This window comes from Hevea brasiliensis, chromosome 9, assembly GCF_030052815.1.
Source record: "Hevea brasiliensis isolate MT/VB/25A 57/8 chromosome 9, ASM3005281v1, whole genome shotgun sequence".
NCBI lineage: Eukaryota > Viridiplantae > Streptophyta > Magnoliopsida > Malpighiales > Euphorbiaceae > Hevea > Hevea brasiliensis.
The window spans coordinates 92,715,531-92,742,034 of record NC_079501.1 but is presented as its reverse complement, the minus strand read 5'-3'; the positions used below and the strand labels follow the sequence as shown (position 1 = coordinate 92,742,034).

The 26,504-nt window shown below is 32.2% G+C and overlaps 3 protein-coding genes across 6 annotated transcripts; all 3 read left to right on the top strand.

Annotated features, from left to right (window-relative positions):
- Positions 1–339: 339 nt before the first annotated feature.
- On the top strand, positions 340–1,922 carry LOC110649628 (protein SPIRAL1-like 2). Its single transcript, XM_058154209.1, has 2 exons — positions 340–629; positions 1,842–1,922. The coding sequence occupies exons 1-2, from the start codon at positions 369–371 to the stop codon at positions 1,920–1,922; spliced, it is 342 nt and encodes a 113-aa protein (XP_058010192.1). The 5' UTR covers positions 340–368.
- Positions 1,923–2,465: 543 nt separating this feature from the next.
- On the top strand, positions 2,466–26,251 carry LOC110649627 (pre-mRNA-splicing factor ATP-dependent RNA helicase DEAH10). Its single transcript, XM_058153971.1, is given in 14 exon segments — positions 2,466–2,678; positions 2,751–2,797; positions 2,891–2,971; positions 3,052–3,268; positions 12,561–12,978; positions 21,312–21,515; positions 22,418–22,578; positions 23,160–23,345; positions 23,598–23,829; positions 24,466–24,514; positions 24,517–24,679; positions 24,866–25,000; positions 25,174–25,366; positions 25,551–26,251. Coding segments are annotated over 13 exon segments (2,178 nt in total). The 5' UTR covers positions 2,466–2,577; the 3' UTR covers positions 25,358–25,366; positions 25,551–26,251.
- On the top strand, positions 13,418–14,958 carry LOC131183296 (uncharacterized). 4 transcript variants are annotated; one of them, XM_058153974.1, is made up of 3 exons: positions 13,418–14,339; positions 14,425–14,502; positions 14,814–14,958. In XM_058153974.1, the coding sequence occupies exons 1-3, from the start codon at positions 14,042–14,044 to the stop codon at positions 14,840–14,842; spliced, it is 405 nt and encodes a 134-aa protein (XP_058009957.1). In that variant the 5' UTR covers positions 13,418–14,041; the 3' UTR covers positions 14,843–14,958. The 4 variants fall into 4 exon arrangements, 3 of the variants coding, with proteins under 3 accessions (XP_058009957.1, XP_058009956.1, XP_058009955.1); XM_058153973.1 differs by having other exon boundaries at positions 14,425–14,577; positions 14,814–14,950; XR_009151429.1 differs by having other exon boundaries at positions 13,418–14,502.
- Positions 26,252–26,504: the final 253 nt, after the last annotated feature.

Here is a 26,504-nt window from a genome sequence, read left to right as displayed (position 1 = left end):
TTGTCATTCTCACATGCCTACTATGTTAGAATTGTGAAGTAGCAGGTGCACTCTAGTCTAGGATCAAGTTGCATATGCAACTTTCCAAAATTGTCTATTTGAACATGACTATCCCAAGCAAAGAAGTTTTTGTGGTGTCTTTGGTATTGAATGTTAGTGATTTAGATTGTTATGAAGTTTTATGACCTTTAGTTGTTCTCTTTTTTGTGTGATACTTGCGATGAATGGTATAATTTTTTTTCCAAGGATAATATCTTACTTAAACTGCTGTTCATTTTTTTCTTGATTTATTCTTTGTTCTGTTCATTTGTGTTCATCTTGTTTGTGGAAGACAGGTTTTAGATTTTCTTTTCTAGAAAGTCCAAAGCATGGGTCGTGGAGTTAGCAGTGGGGGGGCCCAAAGTTCATTGGGCTATCTGTTTGGGAGTGGAGAAGCTCCAAAGCCTTCCACAAATGGTGCTCAACCTGCTCCAGATGATGTCCAGGCAGTGAATAATGTGCCTCCCTCCAAACCTGCCGTTGCCCCTCAACCAATAGATGCCAACAAGCAGATTCCTGCTGGTATTAATAGTTCTTCTGCAAACAACTATATGCGGGCAGATGGCCAAAATGCTGGAAACTTCATCACGGTATGATTCGTAGTGATTATACTATGCTTGTTTTGTAAAGTGCAAATGGTTTACCATTTGCATTTGTTGTCTATGCAGTGTTTTAGGTGTTTTAAATTTTTTTCACCTTCATGATGTCTCATGAATCTTATTTAAGATGAAGCAGCATACTTGATTTGATTGGATTTGTGAAGTTTCGTTTGTTTTCTTGGAATGAAGTGGGACTACCTGGCTAAGGACTACCATGCATAAATACGTACAGAAGCAGTATCCTTTCAATTTGTTACACAATATTTGTGGTCCAGGAGGGCCTTTATTGTTCCAAATTTCTGGGATTTGTGTGGTATGCACTTCTGAATTTTTAGCAATAAAATTTCTTGTGTAAAACTTCCACTTAGTGAAGTGTAGACATTTTCTTAGGTGTTTTTACTAACTCTTTTTCATTGCAACTTCCAAAACTATTTTCTTTTTTTTGAAGTCAAAATCCCTCTCAAGTGTTTTATGATGGATTTCTGAGTTGAGGTTTATTATATTTAGGCCAATAACCATTAATCTTTCTTAGTCTTTCTAAAACGATTCTGGTGGCAGTATTCATATGTTGTAACTGGATACTTAAACTGAGCCCTCACTCTGAAAAGGGAAGGAGATTTCAAAAAAGCATTTAGATGGGAAAAGGGAGAGAAGACGAGGTGTGGGTGTGTGGGTTCGTGTTGAAGTTGAACATAGTTTATCATCAATTGATTTATGCCGTTAAATTAGAATACGTCCTACATGATCTTCATTGATTCTTTAGTTATCTCAACTCCATCTTTTGTGTGGCAGTCGTGTGTTTTTTTGGTGAAGGCTTATCATGAGAATAATCAGTGGCATGATATTAGCATCCAAAAAGTGATGTTTACTATAAGAGTTGAATAAGAACAATTATTTGAGTCATGCTTTTGATAGTTCCACATTTTAAAACCTTTCAACTTCCTAATGGTGTTAGGCATATGCATTCCACTGCCTTCCTTTTGAGCAAGGGTTAATGGGAACATTATGAAGCTTGATTGAAGGCAGATTTGAACAATTCAAAATATTATGTCCAAGTAATTGTTTATGGTGCTTCGAGAACCTTTCTTGAGAGCTGCTTTTAAACACCAAAATAAAGCTTAATTGCTTTTCATTGCATGCAAAGATATTTCTCTATGTTGTCATTCAGTAGCCTTTGCCTAACAATTTTCTAACTGGATTCAGGATCGACCTTCAGCCAAAGTCCATGGTGCCCCTGGTGGTGGATCTTCTCTGGGATACCTCTTTGGTGGTGGTAGTAAGTGAGATATACCTTAATCCCATTACGGATATTGAAATTTTTTTTTAACTAATCAAAATTCAAGGGAGAGTATTTGGTTTAATTTTTGAATATAATTAATAATTGATAAATATAGGAATAAGTGTATTAATCAATTTAGTAAATTTATCAAAATTACAGCTAATAACTGATAAACAATAGGATATTTATGAGCTATAATTTATATCAATTTAATTTTTAGAATAATTATTTATTACCTATTAACTTATTTGATTTAATATTTATTTATACTATATTATTCATTTAAAATTTATTAACTGTAAAGTCTTTTTCTTTAAATTAATAAATTATTTAAAATTATAAAATAATAAATAAATATAAAAATATTATAAATAATAATTAAAAATTAGTTATTATGTTCATCCTATATATATATATATATATATATATATATAACTATAACTTTTAATTTTTTTTATATGTTTATAATAAATTAATATGTGGGTTTTACTAACTTCAGAGATTAGTTGTAATTTACCCTTTAAAATAGAATCCTACATCCTACATTTTCCTTCTAACCCGTTTATTTTTTTTTTCTTCTCCTGTGCAACTCCAGGGTCTCTCTGTCCCCTTCGGCCTCCGCTTCCTTGTTCCCTTTTCTCAGAGTCGGAGAGAAGAGTGATGCCTTCAATTGTGCAAAATGGACCCAGAAACAATCCTCAAACCCAAAAGCCTCACTCCAACTTTCCCAATAAACCTCACAATCCTGATTCTCTGGCCAAGTAAAATTCTCCCTTTTTTTCAATTCTTTTCCAAGTTTTTTTAGAATTAATGTGACTTTAAGTCAAATGCAGGAGAGAAAGGATTGAGAGGCAGAGAGAGTCTCTACCAATAGCATCAGGTCTTCTTCCACACCTATTTTATCATTCTATTCTTGTGTTTCACACTGAAATTTGTGCTGATTTTTGTTCATTAACTTTTTTTTTTTTTTAAGTTAAGGAACGACTAGTTGAGGGGGTTAATACCCATGATATTTTGATCATTGTTGGTGAAAGTGGAAGTGGAAAAACAACTCGTAAGATTGTTCTTTTCTGTTTGCTTGGTGGATGATTTTTTTTTTAATTTAATTAATACTTTTCGCTATTTTATTTGTAGAATTACCTCAGTTTTTATTCAGTGCTGGGTTCTGTCAAGATGGAAAAGTTATTGGGATAACTCAACCCAGACGTGTTGCAGCGGTCACCGTGGCAAAACGAGTGGCGGAGGAATGTGGGGTTGAATTGGGGCGAAAGGTTGGATATTCCATCAGGTTTGATGACAAAACTTCCAGCTCTACAAGGATTAAGTACATGACTGATGGATTGCTACTCAGGTAATAATCCATATCTCTTACCTCAAATATTGTTTTGCTGTGTTGAAATTTGAGTATTGTTTTTAACTATTAGAGTTTTGTAAAGAAGTTTTGTTTTCTTTGATAAAATGGTAACATGTCATATCCTGAGGTTTTTATGTCTAAGGATAAGGCTTTCATTACATGAGGATCTCTTACAGAGATAGTAAAAAGTAAAATTGAGATAGCACGAAAAATAAATCGGGCCATCACACAGAGACGATTCTGCTATTCCTAATAAGGAATCATTGAAATTATTATGTCTTTTGTCTCAAACACAGATTAAGGCTGGGGTATTTAAGCCTAATCTAGTTGCAGGTTTTAGAGCAACTTGAATCATTCCTATATGTAGGAAAGAATATTCTTTCTGATGTTTTGTCAGAAGTTCTTCGGAAAATAGACTCCTAGAGCTTAATCCTTCATGGATACGAGTAGCTTGTTCTACAGTTTTTATGACAGTCAGATTTAAAGATAAAACTATTACTAGACTTATATATTAGACTTGATGAAATAGGAGGTAACTTCCAATTATTTAACTTATTTTCTATATTAGATAATAACAATATTTCTTTATTTTTATTTTTTGATTTTTTGTTTTTGTTTTCTCTTGAATACTGGACCCACGTCTTCAGAGCTACCGTGATACAGGAGAAGACTGTCCATTTGTTTTTAAGATCATTCAACGACAAATAATTCCCATGCCTAAACGCCATTCACGCCTCCAATGGTCAAGGATACGACTTGGGGGTTTTACTAGAATCCACTAATCAAAACTACTATCTAACTGGAAGCTCGATATCAACCGAGACGCGATTTTTCGACGCGAGATCTAACACCAGTAGTATGTATGTGGTTATGCTTGCTCTACCTTCAACAATGAAGGGCCCGACTAAGTAAGGGCTTACCATTTTACGTACATGCTGATGATTTCAAATGAATATATGAGAAATAATATATGAAAAAACTTATTTAATAAATAAAGACTAATAAATTTATTAACTCTTAACTAAAATAATAATCCCTCCAAACATTATATCTCTACAAGACTCAATAATCAGCTCTATCTCCACTCATTACAAACTCATTTGAAAAATCTGTATCTTCATTCTAAATGTAACTATGTTTTGTTACTAACTCACGTCATTATTCTGTGATAAGACAAGTGAAGATTAATAAAAATTATGAGACGTAAAATTAAGAAGTTTCATTAATATAAGGAGCAAGTCACGAGCATACTTATGATGATCCTAATAGATTGCTTATACTTATATAATAAATATTTAAACTCGGAAAAGATACTGATGATACATAAAGAGCTTTGAACTCTTAAGGATTATGAAAGAGTATATATAAATAAGAGTCATGGTGATAGTGAAAAATAAAAAGAACAAAAATATAGAAAGTATGGTTGTCCATATTCAACAACTAAGCAGTTTTTGGTTTCAGTCTCTTGTTTTTAGTTTAGATCCTGATCTTAATTAATCAAAGCATCTTTTTTCTTTAAAAAACAAGAAGATTGAGATGAAAAAAATTTAGAATATTTTATTGAGATGAAGAAGATGATATATTTTAAAACTTAGATTGGCCACAAGACACACTTACTTATTTAAGAAGTTTAAATGCAAAAAAAACTTACAAAAAATAATTACAAAAAGATCATTTTGAACTTTCCTTTTGCAGAGGATTACTTCCAGAAGTCGAAGAATTCTTCATGCCTTATACCTGAACTTTAGAGTTGATAGAGGATGCTACTTTATTTCCTTATTTTAAGATTTATAGACGAGAGGGATATTGATACCTTTAATGTCACAATTTACACGCCCATCCTTGATTATCTCATCCTACTCATTTTATTTTATCTTTCATTATTTGTTTCATAATAGACCATTCATTGTTGACTTTATAAACTTAGTCAAATTTCATTTAAAATTAACTTTTTATTTTCCATTTTCTCAGGAATCTTTTCTAATTGATGGGTGATTCTTTCTATTTTTTTTTCGCATTTTTATCTTTTCTTTCGGTCTTATTTTTTTAATAATGTCATTTTGTGTTAGTGTCCATCTTTTTCACTTTTATCTTTTATTTCGCATTCGCATTCTTTTTTGTCTTTTTTGCCTTTTGTTTTTTATTTGACTTTTGAAATTTTTTCTTTGTCTTTTTTGTGAAGTCTTGATCTTTTGAGCCGGTACTTTGCTGTCTTTTTGAATTTGATAAGACGATTTTTTATGAGGAAGTTGAATCAGTCCTTTGCTTTTTGATTGCACATGTAACCTAGGATTTGATGGGACTAGCACTGTTAAGAAATAGCCATCATCCTTAAAAGAATCAATTATAGGATTCATTATTTTATAGTTAAAGTATTCAATCCATTATCCTTTTTTGTTTATTTCATCTTTTAATATTAATATCTTTGCTTAAAATAATGAAATTTGAATTGATTTTCTTATTTCCTTTGTAATCATCCATGCTACTTTTGATGAATCCTTTAATACTTTATTAGAATACATTTACCTTAAAAGTTAGAAAATTAAAACCAAGATGGAAATTTACTCATTTCTTTAACCAAGATGGAAATTCCTATAGTTCTAAATCCGTCTGGAATTGTGATCCATAAAAATAAAGATGGAAATTGAAATTTCATAAATTAAGGTACCCTTTTACAAGTTTAACTTAAAATTTAATTTAAATTGCACATAGTCAGCAGATAATTCCAATTTATATAAGAATTAACTGAATCTGACACTTCATGACGTGCAATCCATTATTTGATTAATTTGCATATTCAGAGAAGACCATTTTAATAACCTCATTAATCATTTAAATAGTAATAAGTGTTTTCTGGGCAAACCTGAACACACTGAAGAATGTAATCGAAGAAGTTTGCTATCTAATAAGGGATCAGTGTGTCATGTTTTAACTGGTATAAGATGGTAGCCCATAGCAATTGGATTGCTATAAGTTCGGCGTTTGGCGTGTCGTTTTGTCTTATTCTGTACTTTACATAACTAATTTTGAAAGACTTATTCTCATGAATTAAATCGATTGAGCTCTTTCGGAGAAATTACTATGCATGCCTCTCAAATTTGTCCATGAGATTAAATTAGATGTAATTTGAACATTCAATGATTCAACTATAAATTTAAGATGCCTTTGAATCGAAATGAATGAAAGAATGTTTCTTAAAGCTCAAAAAAGTCACAAATCTTTTCAATGAGTTTTCTTTCCCTAATAACATCTTTTTTTGCTTTACAATCTTTTCTTTATTTTCTTTCAATCTAACTTGCACTTGATCATTTTAACTTATAAAAATTTTTTATAACTTTTTGCATTCTTTCTTTTAAATAAAAGAATTTTATTTTGATTTAATTAAGCTTTCTGTTCTTTTACACTAGGTTTTACATTAAGTCTAAATTTTTATTTAGCAGTAATAGTTAAATCTTAGGGACACAGCCCTATTTCATGTTGTTTCTTAGTAACTATCGTTGATCTTAGACACCACCCACCCTATTTTCATGAGTTTTTTGACTTTGGTTAAGGGGCTTTTGGTTTTGGACTTCATTTGGAGAAAAGTCCTATTTCTATTATTTTATGAAACATTAATTTTGTGGTGGTCTTACCAATTTAATAACCATTTTTATTTTTAAGAAAAAAAATTTCTTGTTATTGGATTATTTAAATTTTATTCAGATCGCATTTAGGAAAAATGCTTTCAATCTTCCGATAAGGTATTTCTTTTCTATATTAATTACTAAAAATTTATTTAAAAAATTTATGATGCTTTTTATAAATTACACTACTAATCATGTGATACTAATCATTTATTTTTTTTTTTATTGCGATAAATTAAACATTTTTTTTTTGAGAATATTCTTTATTTGTTTTTCTGCTTTTTGTAATTTGTTTTGATCAATTTTATTTTTTTTTTTTTTTTTTTTCCTTCTACTTCTTTTTATTTTTTTTAGGACTCAGATTTAAAAAATTTGATCTTATAAGTTTATTTTCTTATTTGGAAATTGATCATTGCTGTTTCAATATTGACTCTAAATTTAAAAGTTTTAGAAAATAAAAATTGTTAAAAAGGAAGAATTATAGAGAATAATAGAATTAATAGATAAAAAAAGAAAAAAAAAAAAGAAGAAAAAAACAAGAAAGAATTAAAAAAAGAAAAAGAGAATCTTAAAAAACAAATTAATTAAAATAAAGAAAGAACTAAAAATACAAGAAGTCGAAAAAATTAATTAAATAGTGAATCATTATATCGTAAAAATAAGAAAAGTTATCTTAGTAAAAAAGATAGTTCCAATAATTCATTTTCAGAAGATCAATTCTCACAAAGAACTATAGCTATTAAATAAATAATAGAAAATCAAAAATTGAACATCAACGATACTTGAAATATAATAAACTCAAAAATGCATAACTAAAGAGATATATCTGTTCAAAACAAAATAAAAATATAATCTATAAAAATCTATGTTGTTACTGTAAGGTATATGTTTTGAAATGGCGCGAAAACAAATTTCCTTCAAATACTTACACAAAAAAGCAAGAAATTTGTTTGAAAATTATTTTTATCTTGAAAAATGGCGTACGAAATTCATCTTTCCAGTATGAAAGAATCTGATTTTGTTGCATATCTATTTGATCCATAATCTTAAATGATTGTTTAGGACAAATTCTGTTTATTATTTCCCATTCATTAAATATATAATAGAAAAAGAAATTACCTTTGATAGGAAGGAAAAAATTAAAGTTATTTAGAGAAGATTTTAGAAGGAGAAGCAATGAGAGAAAGAAATGCTTTTTAATTAGAAAAGCCAGAAATGCAGGTTTAAAAGGGGCAAAAGTGAGGCAAAAAAATGATAAAAACAAAAAGCATATAGCAAACTGGCCCCATGGACAAATTAAAAATGAAAAAAAAGTGCATCGATCCATTCTTAAGGGAATGTTATTTAGACATTTAGAAATCAAGAAATTTATAAAACAAAAAACAAATTTAAAAAAAGCTTATAAGGAATTAGAAAAAAATATCAGCCCATGGTATCAATTATTAAATGAGAAATGAAGTAGCCAGAATATAGTAATAAAACGCATAAAGAATTATAAAATAATAAGCCGATTAAATATGAAGTACGAAGAAAGATAAAAGATGCCGATATAAAAATTGGAAATAAATTCCCATCGTTTTTCAAAATGATTGTAAAAAAATTTAGATTGAGCCATTATTGGCATTTAACACTAGCTGTAATTCCAAAGTTTAAAACACCATTTGGGATTTATTAAATTTTTAATTTTAAATGCCTATAAGAATTTCAATAAGTAAATACAAAAGATTTAATTTTTAAATATTTAAATCTAAATACACAATTTAATTGCAAAATTATTTAGATGATAGATGATAATCAAAAACTCTTTTAAACCAAATTAAGAAGATAATTAAACACTTAAATGAAAAAAAAATTGTAAAGAGTAAAGATTATAAGGAATAAAAGATAAACTTCTTCTAATTAGTTAAAGAAACATCTCAATAATTCGAGAAAGAAATAAAATCACAGATTGCGATTAATTCGATTGGAATAAAGGATGAGTGAATTTCCGACAAAACAAAAAGCAAGGCAAACTGCACTAGATCTATGGTTAAAGAATCCAAAGTTAAAAAAAGTAAAGGATAAAACAAACATTAATAAGGGTAAATTGTGAAAAAAAACAAAAAGGTTACTGCCCTTGATGATAAAAAAATTCATAAAGTTCTCTGGTAATAGAGCAAGTTAAAGTAATAAGTCATAAAAAAATCCATAGTGATTCAGGTACGAAAGTTTGAATCATAGCTGAATTCAAATTCCTTATAAGGGTTTAAAGTAGAAAAATCTAGTTAGATTAACAAGGATGTTAATGGCATCCTTAAAAATTGAGAAATTTTAAAGAAAATACTATCTTTTAGGCTATTAAATTATTATATTGTGAGGATATAATTATTGAATCAAAAATACTAATTAGTATTATATAATTTTATGCGTTATTATTCTTATGGATTAAAACATCGCGAAAAAAACATATGGCATGAGATTGTGGTTACGCAACATCACAATTAACTTTTTATGTTTGAAATACTTTCTTATATTACTTCACTAGAATAACGAGATTCTTGCTATTGGGTTTCTTATGGAGATTTTAAAATCTAACATGGCAATTAACTCATTTATCATTTTTCAAAGAACTCATGAGGTTGAGCGATGATATTCAAAGCAAACAAGAATACTCCTTTTATGCTTTAGGTTAAAGGATTATTTCAAAAGGCTTTCTAACGACTCACAGGTCTGAATTTAGATGGTTAGGCAATTTGAATAATGATTATAACTACAAATTTCTGTTTTGGAGATATTCCATCAGTTACCGTCTCATTCCAATTTTTTTAATACAATGAATAATTAAATTTCCTATAGTTTTAATTTTTAAGGTGTGATAGGTATCCTAAAGAATCTCAATTTGCTAAAATAATCTAGGAAAATTAAATTGCTAAAGCCTAGGTTTTAATGATATTTTGACTTAACTTGAAATGGATTATATTGATAATTTAAGAAAATGAAAATCAAAAATTAAGATATAAATATAAATTTACTAGGGAGATTAAAACTTACAATTTAATAAAATTTCTATGATTTATTCTTAAAGGATTAAATATTTTAATAAAGTATTATAATACCTATCTTAAAATATTAAATGATTTAAATATTTAATAAATCAATATTTCTTCATCGATTATGAAGTAATTCTAATTATCATAGTGGGATTATGAATCGTAAATCCTAAATGGAATATTTTTAAGAGAATTATCTGTATCAAAACCTGAGAGATCATGCATAAGATTTAATCGAAATGAAGAAGTCTCAAAGAAAAATGTTTAATAGCGAAAAAATTACATGGAATGCAGATTACGTGGGATTATACAGAACCAAAATCAAATGAAGGAAGCCTCGAATTTCCTCATTTCTGGTAGTGCCATTTCTTCGAAATATCCTATATATTCTCAAACCTAATTAATTCGGTGACCAAAAGACATCAATGGCTAAAGATTTCTTCTATCTTACCGCAGAAGACAATTAAAAGAGCTCGCCAACCTTCCCAACAAGATTCGAAATTCAGTTTTAAAAGCAAATCGAAAGGACATCTTGAAAACAAATTCAACTCGTCCTAGGTTTAGATTAAAGTAGTCCAAACGTTTCCAAAAAAAATGTAAAGGTATAGTATTCCATATTGAAGACAACATCAAAGTCTAGTTGACCAAAGACTATCTCATTGCTAAGACTTAAAATGGCTCTCTCTTCTCTAACTCTGGGACAATCAACTTCTACCTGATCTCTGTGTAACTAAGTTTTGAAGTTCTCGGCCTATGCACCTCCAAAATTCTTTCTAATCTTCTATCTCCTGTAAGTGATTAAAGATTTAGATGCAAGATGTAAATAGCTGTAAAGTAACTTCTTTAAAAAGTTCTCAATTTTGCTTATGATTGTTTTGTAAGTTACAATCTACTGTCTTACACTTCAAAAAAATATATCTGCTTTTAATCTATCAATATCCATGTTCCTCGTTATTATTTCTAAATAGACTTTTCGGTTATAGAAATTTTAACATTAAAATCAAAAGCTATAAGGAGAGCAAAGATTATTAAAACTTGGCCTAATTATTACTATTTGTAATTAATATGCGTGGGACTGGAAACCAAGAACCGTAGTACTCTCAATGCTATTAGCTTATAAATATTCTGCAGTCTTGCTTATATTTAGCCAACATAGAATAGTTTGCTCATATATCCGTATGTAAGTTAAGTGAGTTTCATTTTGGCTATTTTAAATTGTGAGGATAAGCATGAAACTAATTATTGTTTGGTCAAAATAACTTGCCCTTATATGGATAATCGCACATCATAGAATTCTATCATGACAATATTTGATCTTTTTATATAGTTTTTATCATTCTATCTGTTTAGAGATATTATCAATGATTTTAGAATTTGGCATTTAGAGTAGTTATTTAATTAATATTGTTCTTTTTAATAAGAATTAGCATGGATTTCTTTGTGAGATAGAGAATTCTTTACTTTATTTTTTTGAGAGTTCTTTCAAGTTTTTAAATTATAGAGATTTTAAGAGTTTTAATACTTTTTTTCTTTATATTTTAGTTGTTAGACTTTTTTTATTTTGTTTTCTGTTTAAGCAAGTTGGATATCGAAATGGAAAGTTATTTTTTATTGGTTTTTTTTCTACAGAAAGGAAGTGAAGTTTCGAGAAAATCTCGGTTATTCAAATCAGGTCTTCTCTGATTTGGATTTTATATCAGTATTACTCAATTTGTTCTTGAAAGTTTTGGATATAGTTGTTCATTTGCTACTGTGTTATTTTGTTGGAAAGTTGGATGATTTATTGTTCATATGTATTTTTTTTAATTGGTTGTGGGTCAGTTGAAAAGAGGAATTGTTAGAAGATTGTTTTCGAATTAATGCAGAAAGGGGATTTTTTTTGTAGAATTACTTTTTGCGGATTATTTTTTGGTTGAATGTTGGCGAAAGTTGTTTTATTTAATTAGATTGAAAATTTAAAGTGAATGGAATAGAGGATAAAAAAGGGCGGGTTCAAAAAACTGAAAATTATATTGTTATTTGATTTTGTTTTAATTGAAATTTCTTAATATTGAAATTTGAATTTTGGTTTGTGTTAAAAAAATGGTGTGTCTTACTTAGTTATCGTGTTCTATGGTGGTGTATTTTTTTTGTAGATTATTAATTTATTGCAATATTTTATTTTTTAGATTTGGGCATTGATATATTTCCATCTTTTATAGAATTGTGTAATCTTGTTGTTATTTGATTAAAAATTTTATTGATTATTGTGATGAATTTGTCTGGTCGTTGGTAGGGCAAAATTTATTTAAGTTTTAGTAATCATTTTAGTGTCTATTTTGATTGAATTTTTTATGTATCTATATATATAATTGGAGGCGAAAGGAACTAGAGAGTTTGCATGTATTGGAAATTTATTTTGTTTATGAAGCTTTGTTTGTCAGAAATTCTAAGGTTTCAATAGGATTTGTTGTCAAGCATTTTATTTGAAATCACATACCGCAGAATGATGAATTTTTGAGGTCAAGATGGGCAAAATGGTTTAGAGTTACTTAGGTGCTGCATGTCTATGGTGGTTGGTTTTTTTTCCCCCTATCTAGTTTTTGTCATGAATCTTTTATTCAATAGAAATTGATGCAAGTCTTTATATACTTGCAGGGAAGCATTGTTGGATCCTTACCTCTCTAGATATTCAGTCATCATTGTGGATGAAGCTCATGAGAGATCAGTCCACATTGATGTTTTGCTAGGATTGCTAAAAAGTGTGCAAAATATGAGGTCAAACTTCATGAAGGATCTTGATAATATGGATGATAAGAAGTCAAACAATAGGGCAATGAAGGGGACAGGAACTGGTGCTCAATGTTCTAGTTTTCTCAAGCAATGCCATGGTAGAAAATTCCCTCCGTTGAAGCTAATCATAATGTCCGCCAGCTTGGATGCTCGTGTTTTCTCTGAGTACTTTGGTGGTGCCAGAGCTATTCATATTGAAGGGCGCCAACATCAAGTTGATGTACTGTATACTCTTCATTCTGAGCCAGATTATCTTGATGCGACCTTGGTTACTATATTCCAGGTTATTATGATTTGCTCTTCTATAGTTCTGTACTGCAACTGTGCTTAATCAAGCAATTTGAGTATCTTATTCTGTTATGGAAAGTCAATCACTATATTATTTCTCTGTATATTCTATATTCTGTATTCCTATTTAGGATTTCTTATTTAGGATTTCTTCCTAATTAGTAGAACATAATTATAGGAATCAATTGTATATATATATCCATGTACAGATTAATTGAAATTAAGGAGAATCATCTCTTTTTACATGGCATCAGAGCAGGTCATCTATCTAGGGTGACTATTTGTTCTCACCACCCAGCTCAGGAGAGACCTTGGCCACCGACCGGCTGTTTCGACTCCGATCAACATCGCCGGCGTTGCCTCAACCCCCTCGTTCCACCACTGTGTGCTGTTGCCAGATCCAGTACACCATTAAAAGACTTCTGAGGTTTGGCTCTCAGATCCTATTTCGGTATTTGCTTGATTTGTGATTTTGGGTTATTTTGCTGTTGTAAGCACTTTGGATTAGCTTTTCTGTTAGTTTTCTTTGTCTCAACAAATGGCAGACAATAAGAATGTTATTTCTGATGTGATTCCGGTGATGACTAAGATCACGGAACACAAACTTAATGGTTCGAATTACCTGGAGTGGAGTAAGACTGTTAGAGTCTATTTGCGTAGCATTGATAAGGATGATCACCTTACTAAAGATCCACCTACTGATGATACACGATAAAATTGGCTAAGGAAGGATGCTCGGTTGTTTTTGCAGCTTCGGAACTCGATTCACAGTGAGGTAATTAGTTTAATTAATCACTGTGAATTTGTTAAGGAATTGATGGATTACTTAGATTTTCTGTGTTCTGGTAAAGGGAATATCTCCCGTATTTATGATGTTTGTAAGGCATTATACCGTGCTGAGAAAGAGGATAAGTCTTTCACGGCTTATTTTATGGATTCTAAACGGGTATATGAGGAAGTTAATGTATTGTTGCCTTTTAGTCCTGATGTGAAAGTTCAGCAGGCCCAACGGGAGCAACTGGCTGTTATGAGTTTTCTTGCAGGCCTTCCTTCAGAGTATGAGACTGCTAAATCTCAGATTCTCTCCAGTTCTGAGATTTTCTCTTTGCATGAAACGTTCACACGGGTCCTTCGTACAGAGAGTACCCAATCTTCACAGCCTGCCAGTAGTGCTCTTATTAGTCATAATCCAAATGGACAACAGGGTAATAGAAGAGGAAGTAGAGGAGGAATTACAGTCAACAGAAGTAATCAATGTAATGGAGAGGCTAGTTCTAATCAGGACTCAAGAGGAGTCATTTGTTATTATTGCCATGAGCCTGGCCATGCAAAATATAATTGTCCGCAACTTCAGAGGTAAAATCAACGATCACAGATGGTAAATATGGCAGCAGAGGATTTTACAGTATCTTCACTGAGAAAACTGTTTTGGTATCTGCAGAGGATTTTGCACAGTTTTCCCAGTATCAGGCATCTCTAAAGCCTATCAGTTCCCCTGTCATTGCGATCGCTGAGTCAGGTAAATCCATTACATGCCTTGTGTCTTCCTCATCCAAATGGGTTATTGATTCTGGTGCGACAGATCACATGACAGGTAATTTTAGTCTTCTATCTGCTTTTCAGTCTAATATCACTTCTTCTACTGTTACTTTAGCTGATGGTTCTACTTCTTGTGTCATGGGTTCTGGAACTGCGAACCCGACCTCGTCAATTTCTTTGTCATCTATTTTGTGTCTATCAAAATTCTTTTTTAATTTACTTTCTATTAGTAAACGTACTCGTACCTTAAATTGTTCTATTTCCTTTTTTCCTGATCAGTGTTTGTTTCAGGATCTTATGACGAAGCAGGTTATTGGTAGAGGACGTGAGTCGGGTGGTCTCTACATTCTGGAAAATCATGTACCGCGGTCGCTTGTTTGCTCCAGTACCTTAACACCTCTTGAAGCTCATTGTAGATTGGGCCATCCTTCTTTGTCTACCATGAAGAAGCTGTGTCCTCAGTTTCAGTCTTTATCAGTACTAGAATGTGAGTCGTGTCAGTTTGCAAAACATCATCGTTTGCCTTCTGTGTCGAGTAAATAAATGGGCTTCATCCTCTTTTGAGTTAGTTCATTTAGATGTTTGGGATCCTTGTTCTGTTACTTTTAAAACTGAATTTCGTTATTTTGTTACTTTTGTTGATGATTACTCTCGTGTTACCTGGTTATATTTAATAAAGAATCGTTCTGAGTTGTTTTCTATCTTTTGTGCCTTTTGTAATGAAATCAAAACTCAATTTAATATTTCTGTGCGCATGTTAAGAAGTGACAATGCCAAAGAATACTTCTCAGCACAATTTCAGTCTTATATGACACAAAATGACATTTTTCATCAGTCTTTCTGTGTGGATACCTCATCTCAAAATGGCGTGGCCGAAAGAAAAAATCGGCATCTTTTTGAGGTAACTCGTGCTCTTCTTTTTCAGATGAAAGTTCCTAAACACTTTTGAGCGGATGCAATTTCTACGGCATGTTTTTTGATCAATCGTATGCTGTGTTCTGTCCTTAATGGGGATATTCCTTATACTGTTTTGTTTCCTACAAAATCTTTGTTCCTGTTGAACCCTGTATTTTTTGTTATACCTGTTTTGTGCGTGATGTTCGTCCACAGGTTACTAAATTGGATTCAAAGTCTCTCAAATGTGTCTTCCTTGGATACTCCAGGCTCCAAAAAGGGTACCGCTGTTTCTTTCATACTCTTAATCGTTATTTTGTTTCTGCAGATGTCACATTTTTTGAGTCCACTTTATTTTTTCCTCAATCATCTGTGTATGAGAGTCAGGGGGAGGAGGATGATCTCTTAATATATACTGTCCAATCAATGTCTAGTCTTCTCCCACAGCTTGTTCCTTCTGTCTCTAGACCTACTCGACCTCCCGTTGTTCATGTTTATTCCAGGAGATTGGAGATTCCTGACTCAGATCCTCCACCAGCTACTTCGTTGGGAGATCCTGTACCTCATACTGATCATGATTCTGATCTAGACTTACCCATTGCTCTTCGTAAAGGTAAACGTTCATGTACTTACCCTATTTCTTCTTTTGTTTCTTATAATCAATTGTCTTTTTGTTCTCGGTGTTTTGTTACTTCTTTAGACTCTGTTCCTATCCCTAATACTATTGGTGAGGCACTGTGTAACACCTCTCACTCAACTACAATATAGCCGAGCGAAGTGTGCTACATTTAGTGTCGAAGCACCCTATCTTGTCTTATTTTATTATTTTAATAATTTGATCTCATTATATTTTAATATCAATTATTTTTCTACGGAGAAACCAACAGAGTTTCCCCTATTTTATTATCAGTTGACGTATTTCACTATTCACCTGCTTGAAATTTTCAATAATATTTTACAATAAAAATCTCATCAATTATTTTCATATGTTATTTATAAACACAAAATTACAAATACTTACATTAATACAAAATTATATTACATTTGTTTCAAATATACATGATAAAATAAGAGTTTAATTACAAAACTTATAAAAATCACAAAATACAAAATGGGACCTAGTGTCCTACCAATGCACTATAGTCTGTGAGGTGACACAGATACTATGCAGAACTGTGAATGGCCTTACCCAGTCTGTGATCTACTGGGCTCTCTGTCCAAATCTTCAGTACCTACGCGTTGTAAAAAGCAACGCGCTAAGCAATAATGCTTAGTGGTGCCAATAATAGAATAAGAAATAATGTATACAAATAAAAAATAATTGAAGCATATTTTCTATACTCAAGAATTTTACTGGGTTCATATGAAATTTGCCATACAGTATATTTTTTTTTGTCATTTATGTGGTACATTTTTTTTTGTCATTTATGTTGCTCTCGAGAATCACTTCTTTCATAATTTTACAATAATAATTTATATAATGTACAAATAAATCTAAAATTTATACTTATATTCTTATGAAAATCACATTTGTAATATTATTTAAGTTATAATTCTTCTATTAGTCTTTTTATCACTTCCTTGATACTTTCTAAGTTGTTTACAATCATTTTGTAATATTTAAAATTTTTAGAACTAATTTAATTTATTTCAGATCATTATAAGGAACAAATTTTTGGAGCTAATCTAATTTATTTCGGAACTTCTTCTCATTTATTTACTTTTTAGCATTTTTAATTGCTAATATTCATAACTTATTTTAATAAATTAGACTGCCCAAGTAGCCTTCGACAGGCTGACTAAACTGGATAACGGATCGTTGGCACTGGACATCAAGTACCTTGGGCCGTTACACTATCGGTCACATATGTGTCTCCCGGTGTGCAAATAGAATGGCTAATAAGCCATAAAAGCAATAAGGCATAAAGCCAAGTAAAACATCATAATATTCATACATTCCTCACATCATTCGTATTGATCACAATTCATTTGATCTCATGTACCATTCACATTCAAAACATCTTTCCTTTCTCTCTTGATGGGAACCTAAATCTCAAATGGCACTTTTATCTCATTTATACACTCAACAATCTATTCATGTAAATTACATTTCATACTTCAAGTTGTATTGCTAATATATTATGAATTCCATTGGTGTTGGGAGTATAAGTCTCAATTACCTATTTACAAGGATTTTGGTGTTCACTAAGTCATTCAAATTCACCAATTACAATATATATTTATACATTACTCGTAATGACTTCTTTAATTTCTTTTATTATTTCTTATGTCTTTAAGGTTACTATTTACATTACTATTCACTCAAATTGTTGACTTTTTAATACATAATAAATTTATTGAACCTAAGTTCACTAAGATACCACATTTTGCATTCTAAAGTTGTTGGTATTGGTTGCCAATACCATTTCAATGCTTAGTGTTGGTTACTTTACAATTTTCAGATTTCAAGCACTAAGTTTACTGTTCCATTGGTTATTTGTACAGTAGGAATTTGACAAAATTGTCTTCATGAAAGTTGTTCCTTATTGTGTCTAGATACATTTTTTTTTTGAATCACTCCATTTGGAGTTTTGTAGCTCAAGTTATGGTCATTTTACCATAACTGGCCGAATTGACCTGTACCCAGAATTTCTGAGCAAATTGGTTCTACCAGATTTGGTGACCTAAGTTTGGTTGGCAATTTGACTAGGTTATGGTCAGAATTTGGATTTGTGTTCTTCATGAAAGTTGTAGGGCTATGTCTCAGCTTTCTTCTAGTAAAATTTCAGATTAATTGAACTTTTCTATACTGAATTATGACTATTTGAACAAATACTGTTCATTTGGTCATTTTCCAGGGACAGCATGTTGGTCACCCGGATTAGGGTAATTTTTAGGTCAACTTGGTTTGATTTTCTGGGCAGGGTTTCTTCACCAAAGTTGTACCATTATGTGTCTAGTTTCATATCCAATTGCCTTGCACCAATTGAACCTATACAACTCCAGTTATAGCTCAAACAATACATTGGACTCAAAGGTCCGAATTTCCTGCATAAGAATCAACACTCCCAAATTCAATTCTCTCAACTCCACAAACTTCATTTGACATATTTGGCACTTCTAATGGTCATTAAATCATCTCAACATCATCAAATTCCAAGCAATAATACAAAAACTAAGTTAGGTCAAAACCCTAACTTATAATTTCAATCTCAATCATACATCCATGCAATTTGATTTCTAATGCCTTAAACTTCATTAACCACCTTCACTAAAAATTACACCCACACTAAGGAGAAGTGTTTGGCTGCCAAGAAATTTAAAGAAAGTGACAAAAATTATAAGGTTTCAACAAGCCAAGAGAGTGGTTAAAGAGGTTAATGCACTAACCATACCCTTTATCTTTCCTAAGCATGAAAAGCATGCTTGATTAAGTTGAAATGGCATGAAAAGAAAAGAAAACTTGGAATATGTTGAGCAGAAGCTTTGATACCAATAAATGTAACACCCCTCACCCGACTACAGTGTAGCCGAGCGAAGTGTGCTACATTCAGTGTCGGAGCACCCTATCTTGTCTTACTTTATTATTTTAATAATTTGATTTCGTTATATTTTAATATCAATTATTTTTCTACGGAGAAACCAGCGGAGTTTCCCCTATTTTATTATCAGTTAACGTATTTCACTATTTACTTGCTTGAAATTTTCTATAAAATTTACGGAACCTCAAATAAAATTATGATTTCAATAAATGACTTCAATGAATGATATTTCACGAATTATACTTCATAACTATGAAAGAAATAAATTAGGAAGGATAAAAATGATTGAACTAAAATAGGGTATTCCGGTACACTGTGTGACATATCTTACTGGGCTATACTACAGACGGGTAAGGGATGTCACACACTGTCTCATCCTGGCTGGTGTGCTGCTATGAAAGAGTAAATGGAGGCTTTAGATGCTAATGGTACATGGGAACTGTTGCCTTTGCCCACTGGTAAGAAAGCTATTGGTTGCAAATGGGTATTTACAGTAAAGGTAAATCCTGATGGTTCTGTGGCTATGTTAAAAGCACGCCTTGTAGCAAAAGGATATGCTCAGACATATGGGGTTGATTACTCTGACACTTTTTCTCTTGTAGCTAAACTCACTTTTGTTCGCTTCTTTATCTCTTTAGCAGCTACATATGATTGGCCCCTGCACCAATTGGATATCAAGAATGCTTTTCTTCATGGTGATCTTCAGGAGGAGGTGTATATGGAGCAACCATCTGGGTTTGTTGCTCAGGGGGAGTTGGGTAAAGTTTGTAGGTTTCGAAAGTCTCTTTATGGCTTGAAATAAAGTCCTAGGGCTTGGTTTGGGAGATTCAGTGAAGCAGTACAGGAATTTGGTATGCAAAAGAGTAAGTGTGATCACTCAGTATTTTATAGGCAATCTGAGGCTGGTCTAATTCTCCTGGTAGTCTATGTGGATGACATTGTCATCACTGGGAGTGACTCTGCAGGTATTTCATCTCTTAAAACCTTCCTCCAAACCCAGTTTCAAACCAAAGACTTGGGATTGTTAAAGTATTTCTTGGGTATTAAAGTTATGAGAAGTAAGAAGGATATTTTCTTGTTTCAAAGAAAATATGTCATCGATCTATTGACAGAGACAGGAAAATTAGGTGCTAAGCCTTGTAGTGCACCAATGACTCCAAATTTACAACTGTTAGCAGGGGATAGTGAGTTGTTTGAAGATCCAGAGAGATACAGGAGATTGGTAGGAAAATTGAACTACCTTACAGTCACTCGTCCTGACATTGCTTATGCTGTTAGTGTGGTAAGTCAGTTTATGTCTTCCTCAATTGTTGCTCATTGGAAAGCCTTGGGACAAATCTTGTGTTATCTGAAGGGCGCTCCAGGAAGAGGTTTGTTATATGGTAATCATGGGCATTTGAATATTGAATGTTTTTCAGATGCCGACTGGGCTGGATCTAAGGTTGACAGGAGGTCAACTACTGGATATTGCGTTTTTGTTGGAGGAAGTTTGGTGTCTTGGAGAAGCAAGAAGCAGAGTGTAATTTCTCGATCTAGTGTTGAATCCGAATACAGAGCCATGGCACAATCAGTATGTGAGGTAATGTGGATACTTCAATTACTAGATGAGACAGGTTTTAAGACCTCCCTGCCTGCGAAATTGTGGTGTGATAATCAAGCTGCTCTCCATATTGCTTCTAATCCGGTGTTTCATGAGCGGACCAAATATATTGAGATTGATTGTCACTTTGTTCGTGAAAAGATTCAACAACAGTTCATCTCAACAGGACACATCAAAATTGGAGAACAGTTAGGAGATATTTTCACAAAAACTCTGAATAGAGCTAGGATTGACTACATTTGTAACAAGTTGGGCATGATTAACATCTATGCTCCAACTTGAGGGGGAGTGTTATGGGAAGTCAATCACTATATTATTTCTCTGTATATTGTGTATTCTGTATTTAGGATTTTTTATTTAGGATTTCTTCCTAATTAGTAGAACACAATTATAGGAATCAATTGTATATATATACCCATGTACAGATTAATTGAAATTAAGGAGAATCATCTCTTTCTACATATTCCATTGCCAAAGTTTTTTTTTTCCTTTTTGTGTTTTCTTACTTGTTTTTTCATGTTCTTTGTTGTAATGCACATCACTCAATTGAGTTTCTCACTTTTATCACAAAATAGGTTTAATGGAATTGACATAAATTAAATCAATCTTTTCTTATTATTTTCTTTAGTTTGGTTATTTCCAAGTTAATCATCAAGTGCTTTAATTAGTACTTAGATTCATAAACCTTGTTTACAATTGTTTTCAAATTTGTCATATGGCTTCTTATACTCCTTTTTTACAATGTTTTATTAGATTCATTTGGAGGAGGCCCCTGGTGACATACTTGTATTTCTAACTGGGCAAGAAGAGATTGAATCTGTTGAAAGACTTGTGCCAGAACAACTTCATAAATTACCTGAAGCCAATCGAAAGTTGTTAATTGTCCCCATATTTTCATCCCTTCCATCAGAGCAGCAGATGCGGGTTTTCACGCCAGCTTCAGCTGGGCATCTTAAGGTAGCTTAATAATGCATGTGAGTTAGCCTTTATTAGGTGTATGAATTAGGTGCCATTTGCTTTCGTTTGTGGTTTTTGATGTAATATTTAGATCAGGATTAAGTTTTGATGGTTTGGTCTGTGTTGATCTCTAGCAATCCTTTTTTTTTTTCTCCTTTAGGAATTAGAAAGATTTTTCAAGTTTGAATATTTTCAGTTGGACTATGGGCTCTCTTATTTCATTTTTATTTATTTTTTTAATTACTCCCCCTTATCTCTTTTTTCTCCTCTTTTGTTATTCCCTTGTGCTATTCCTTAAGTCTCATAGGTTTAGTCCTGTAGAATCAATGTTATTTATATTTCATGTGAGGCATGGATTTTTCTTGAGGATTGTGGCGATTGTATGTCAATTTCCCCTTATAGTTCGAATTTATTGATGTTAGGTTGTGCTTTGAATGATTTAGGTAATCAAATCATAAGCCTTGCATGTTTGTGCTATAACTATGTTTGGATCCGCATTTCCTGCTGTGCTCCATCAGTGACTTTGTTACAATAATTGGTTCTGCATGTATTTGTATATTTACCCTGCCATGATGGTCATGTTAATTTTTACTTGTATATTGCTTATTATGATCTTTGGAGAAGAAAAATGAAGTGTAAGAATTTCTGCAATCATGATTTGAATATAATGACTGCATACACTACACATCCATATATCCATCCCATCTATCTCTACTCTAGATGCACATGTAGACAAAGATACATGGTCGGACAGTATGTGGATTGTCATAGTTAATTTGTGATACAGTTTTTCTATATGCTTTTGGTTGTCTACATTACGTTTAATACTCATTGTATATGTGATACACACTCTAAACCTTTAATTTATTTAATATTGTACAATCATACAATGATTTTTATAGGTAATATTGGCCACAAATATTGCTGAGACGTCAGTGAGGATACCTGGAATCAAATATGTTATAGACTCAGGATTTGTAAAAGCACGTTCCTATGATCTAGTCAAAGGAATGGAATCATTGATAATTGTTCCAACTTCAAAAGCTCAGGCTCTTCAAAGGAGGTATACCTACTGAACTATGCCTTGGGAATGAAGGGAAAATTTTCTTTATATGAAGAAGTGAAAATAGTCTCTTGAATATTTTTCAAGAACATTTGAGCAAGTTTTAATTGCTAGTAGATATTACCTGTTGTGTTGTATTGGTGACTTTAGTAAACAAATGCATTTCATTGCTAATTGAACTTCCCTATGACAGGATTGGTCATAGAAATGTGTGGTTTACTGCCATGATTGTTTTGAACTGTGAAAATTGTTAATGGTCTGTTTTAACTTTCTTCTTTGGTTTTTGGGTTTTTTATGATTGGATACATGTCTCTCTTCGCCCACTTTTTCTTTGTGAATGTAAGTGTTGGAGACACAAACTTATTTGAATAAGGTTGATTGAGAAATAAGTTAGTTTGCTTTTAACTATGTAGTACTCTTAGAAGCTTAATTGAAAAAAAAAGGTGATGTTATCTCGTTGCTTCTTATTCTCTTCTTATATCTTTATGTTGGTATGATAAAAAATCTGCTTGGTAATTGTTGAAACTTAAATTGTGCTTATGAACTAATTATTGGAAATAACTATTTTATTCTTATTGCAGTGGACGTGCAGGGCGTGAAGGACCTGGGAAGTGCTTTCGTCTCTATCCAGAGCGTGAATTTGAGAAACTTGAGGATTCAACAAAGCCAGAGATCAAGCGGTGCAACCTCTCAAATGTCATCTTGCAGCTGAAGGCTCTAGGTGTTGATGATATCATTAGATTTGATTTCATGGAAAAGCCATCTAGGTAATTTTGGATGCTTTTTCATATCTCCAACTATCCTTTTCTAGAATCCTTTTTTTTTGGTGTAGCCCAAGTTGCTTATTCATTTATGTTAAAGAAAAATGTTAAAATATAATTACTATTTAGTTTGCATATGTGGTAATCCACCTAGTAATTTTTGCAGTGTTAGCATTTCTGCACTATTGGTACTGAATGTATCCTCTAATCTGTCAAAAGAGGTATGTTATTTCGTAAGTTCATTATGCACTTGAACAGGGCAGCTATCATCAAATCGTTGGAGCATCTGTTTCTGCTTGGTGCTTTGACAGATGACTGTAAGTTGTCAGAGCCTATTGGGCATCAAATGGCTCGGCTTCCCTTAGATCTTATTTATTCCAAAGCGCTCATCCTAGCTAGTCAGTTCAACTGCTTGGAAGAAATGCTGATAACGGTTGCGATGCTCTCGGTGGAATCAATTTTTTATGCCCCTCGCGAGAAGAAGGATGAGGTACGCATGAACAGATTTTCCTATTATATTTTTGGGATGACAAAAGCGTCAAAATTTTGTATGCATTTGTACAAATGAAGTTATACTGTGCAATATGCTTTACAATCACTTCTGCAGTGGCTCTATTTAGCTGAGCAATTAGATTTGACAAATGTAAGCAAAAATAGTCAGGAAATGGTGGTAATATATCGTGGATGGATTCTATGAAAAACTGGAAATGCTAGGTTTTCGTCTATGATGGAAACATGGGTCTCCATAGTTTTTAAGTCTTGGAAGTTTGGATCTTAAATGGCCTTCTTGGCAAGGGTGGAAGGCTGGGGAATGAAAGTGGGCTGGGAAATTATGTTTTCCCTTGCTTGGGCTAGTGAAATAGGAGAGAATGGTTTTTGAATAGTGAATTATTCACCTGGACCAAGAAAATTCTCTCTATCCAACTAGTGATATTTGTTAATGTCAATCATAGTTGGTGTGTAACTATATATTAAAAGGTCTTTTGCAGCTGAAAAATCCTTTTTACCATTATTTATGGGATTCATTTGGACTTATATATTGCAATTGTTGTGCTATCACCATCATCTTACCCACCTTGATAATACTTTCAGTTAAGCATTACTATTTTGTATTCTTGTTGACCAGGCAAGAACTGCAATGAAGTGCTTTGCAAGTCCAGATGGAGACCATCTCACTTAGTTAATGTATATCGGGCAATAGATAGACTTTTGAAGAAAAGAAATATGGAAGTTGGTAATAAAAAGAATCTCCGTGGAAAAAATGAAAAATTTCTGAGAAAATGGTGCAAAGAAAATTTTATTAATAGTCGATCCCTGAGGCATGCTTGTGACATTCACAGGTTGGCTATTTACTCTCCTTTTTCTCTTTCTTTTTCCTCATAGCTTATTCTCTTTTTACTTGTATGTTTCACATTGTAAGTGTTTTCAGAACATGGCTTCTGCAATTAAAAGGATCCTCTAAAGTTGAACTTCTTTAATTGCTGTACTTGGTGTTCTTTAATTTAAATGGTCTTTTTCATTTGCAGTCAAATTCGAGGGCATGTTGAACAAATGGGTCTTCCTATTTCGTCCTGTGGAGATGACCTGGTTCAATTCCGCAGATGCCTTGCTGCTTCATTTTTCCTTAATGCAGCTTTGAAGCAGCCTGAGGGAACATACAGGTATTGAATATGCATTGATATAACATCTAAAATTCATGTGGCTGATCCTTCAATATCTATTACGTGTTTATACCCTTTATTAGGATTTGTAACTAGTCACTCATTATATCCAGCCATCTGTTATCCTCCTATTTTACTTAGAAACCTCTCACAGTTGCTGAACTAAATGGCAGGGCTTTGGCAAGTGGACAGGTAGTGCAGATTCACCCTTCTTCTGTATTATTCCAGTCAAAGGCAGAATGCATAATTTTCAATGAACTAGTCCAAAGCACTAACAAGTATATCCGCAACATAACTAGAATCGATTATTTATGGTTGACTGAACTTGCTCCACACTATTATGCCATGCGGAGTTAAAATTTTCTGGTATGAATTCTCATATCTAATATATCAATTTGATTATTTCAATTATATTGTCATTTGCTTGAATGCTTTTCTTGAACTTATTTATCCTTGGTTGAAACTCTCTTCTGGATAATTTAAATCAAATACTGTGAATTGTCAATCCGGTAGCTAATTGTGGGCTGATTCCTCATTTTTTACTCTGCAGCTGGAAATAGCAGGAAAGGAAGATCTTTGTTTCTTACTATTGAGGGTGATGATTGATAATGCATCCAAGCAACGTGATTTATCGTCTGCATCTTCTTGTCCATTTCTTTGGACATTGGTAGAGGAGGGGAATAGCAGAATTTTAGGATTCTCACTTTCAACCCTTATCTGGTTGGTGCTGTGACTATTTGTCATTAGCAGTATCCTACAGAGAAAATTGTCAATTCCCTGTGGACTTTGCCGGCCAATACAAGGAAGGATGGTGATGCTGCTTCAATTGTCTTCATTTTGAATTTCTATGACAGCAAGCCTGGTTGTTGAAAATCAGCCCCGGTCATGACTACATGGAGTGGAGGATGCACACTCCCCAACCTCCTCTTCTCTCTCTGTGTATAATTCCATGTTATGTAGGCTTGAGAAATAATACTTTGTCATCATTCTAAATTAAAACATCTTTATTCCTAGAAGTCAGATTCCCAACCCATGGATTTTAAGTTGCTCTCCACCGCGATTTATAGCCAACTCAGAGTATAAAAATTGATGATATTCTTGTATGGTTATGTATGTCTTGCACTGATTGGCAGTTGAAAATTTCCAACATGTCTTTTATCCATTGTTTTTTTTCTTCAGGAAGGGGCTTTCTGAACTTGTAATTGAATGCCAAAAATCTATTAAACCTAATCACATTATCAATTTTTAACACTTTAGTTGTCTCCATCTAATTTTCTTTTATTTTGCATGTCCCATCAGCCAATCTTTTTATAATAATAAATAAATAACTTTGGAGGATTCATTGATTGTGTTGCAAGAGTTTTGCAGTCGTCAGACGATTCTCACTGAGGATTCGTTAGTTTAATTTTAAGGGAAATTAAAGAAAATTATTTATAAAAAATTATAGAACCATTTTTAAAATAGAGATTTTAAATTTGGGGTTCATATGCGTGTGGGGAAGGTG

What these genes read in the sequence shown, in the direction of transcription:
- LOC131183296 (XM_058153972.1), top strand. Translation starts at nt 13,801, where the DNA reads ATGGATTACTTAGATTTTCTGTGTTCTGGTAAAGGGAATATCTCCCGT. An exon ending in AATTGTCCGCAACTTCAGAG is followed by an intron (nt 14,340 to 14,424) that starts GTAAAATCAACG and finishes TGGTATCTGCAG; the next exon opens with AGGATTTTGCACAGTTTTCC.
- LOC110649628 (XM_058154209.1), top strand. Translation starts at nt 369, where the DNA reads ATGGGTCGTGGAGTTAGCAGTGGGGGGGCCCAAAGTTCATTGGGCTAT. An exon ending in ATGCTGGAAACTTCATCACG is followed by an intron (nt 630 to 1,841) that starts GTATGATTCGTA and finishes AACTGGATTCAG; the next exon opens with GATCGACCTTCAGCCAAAGT.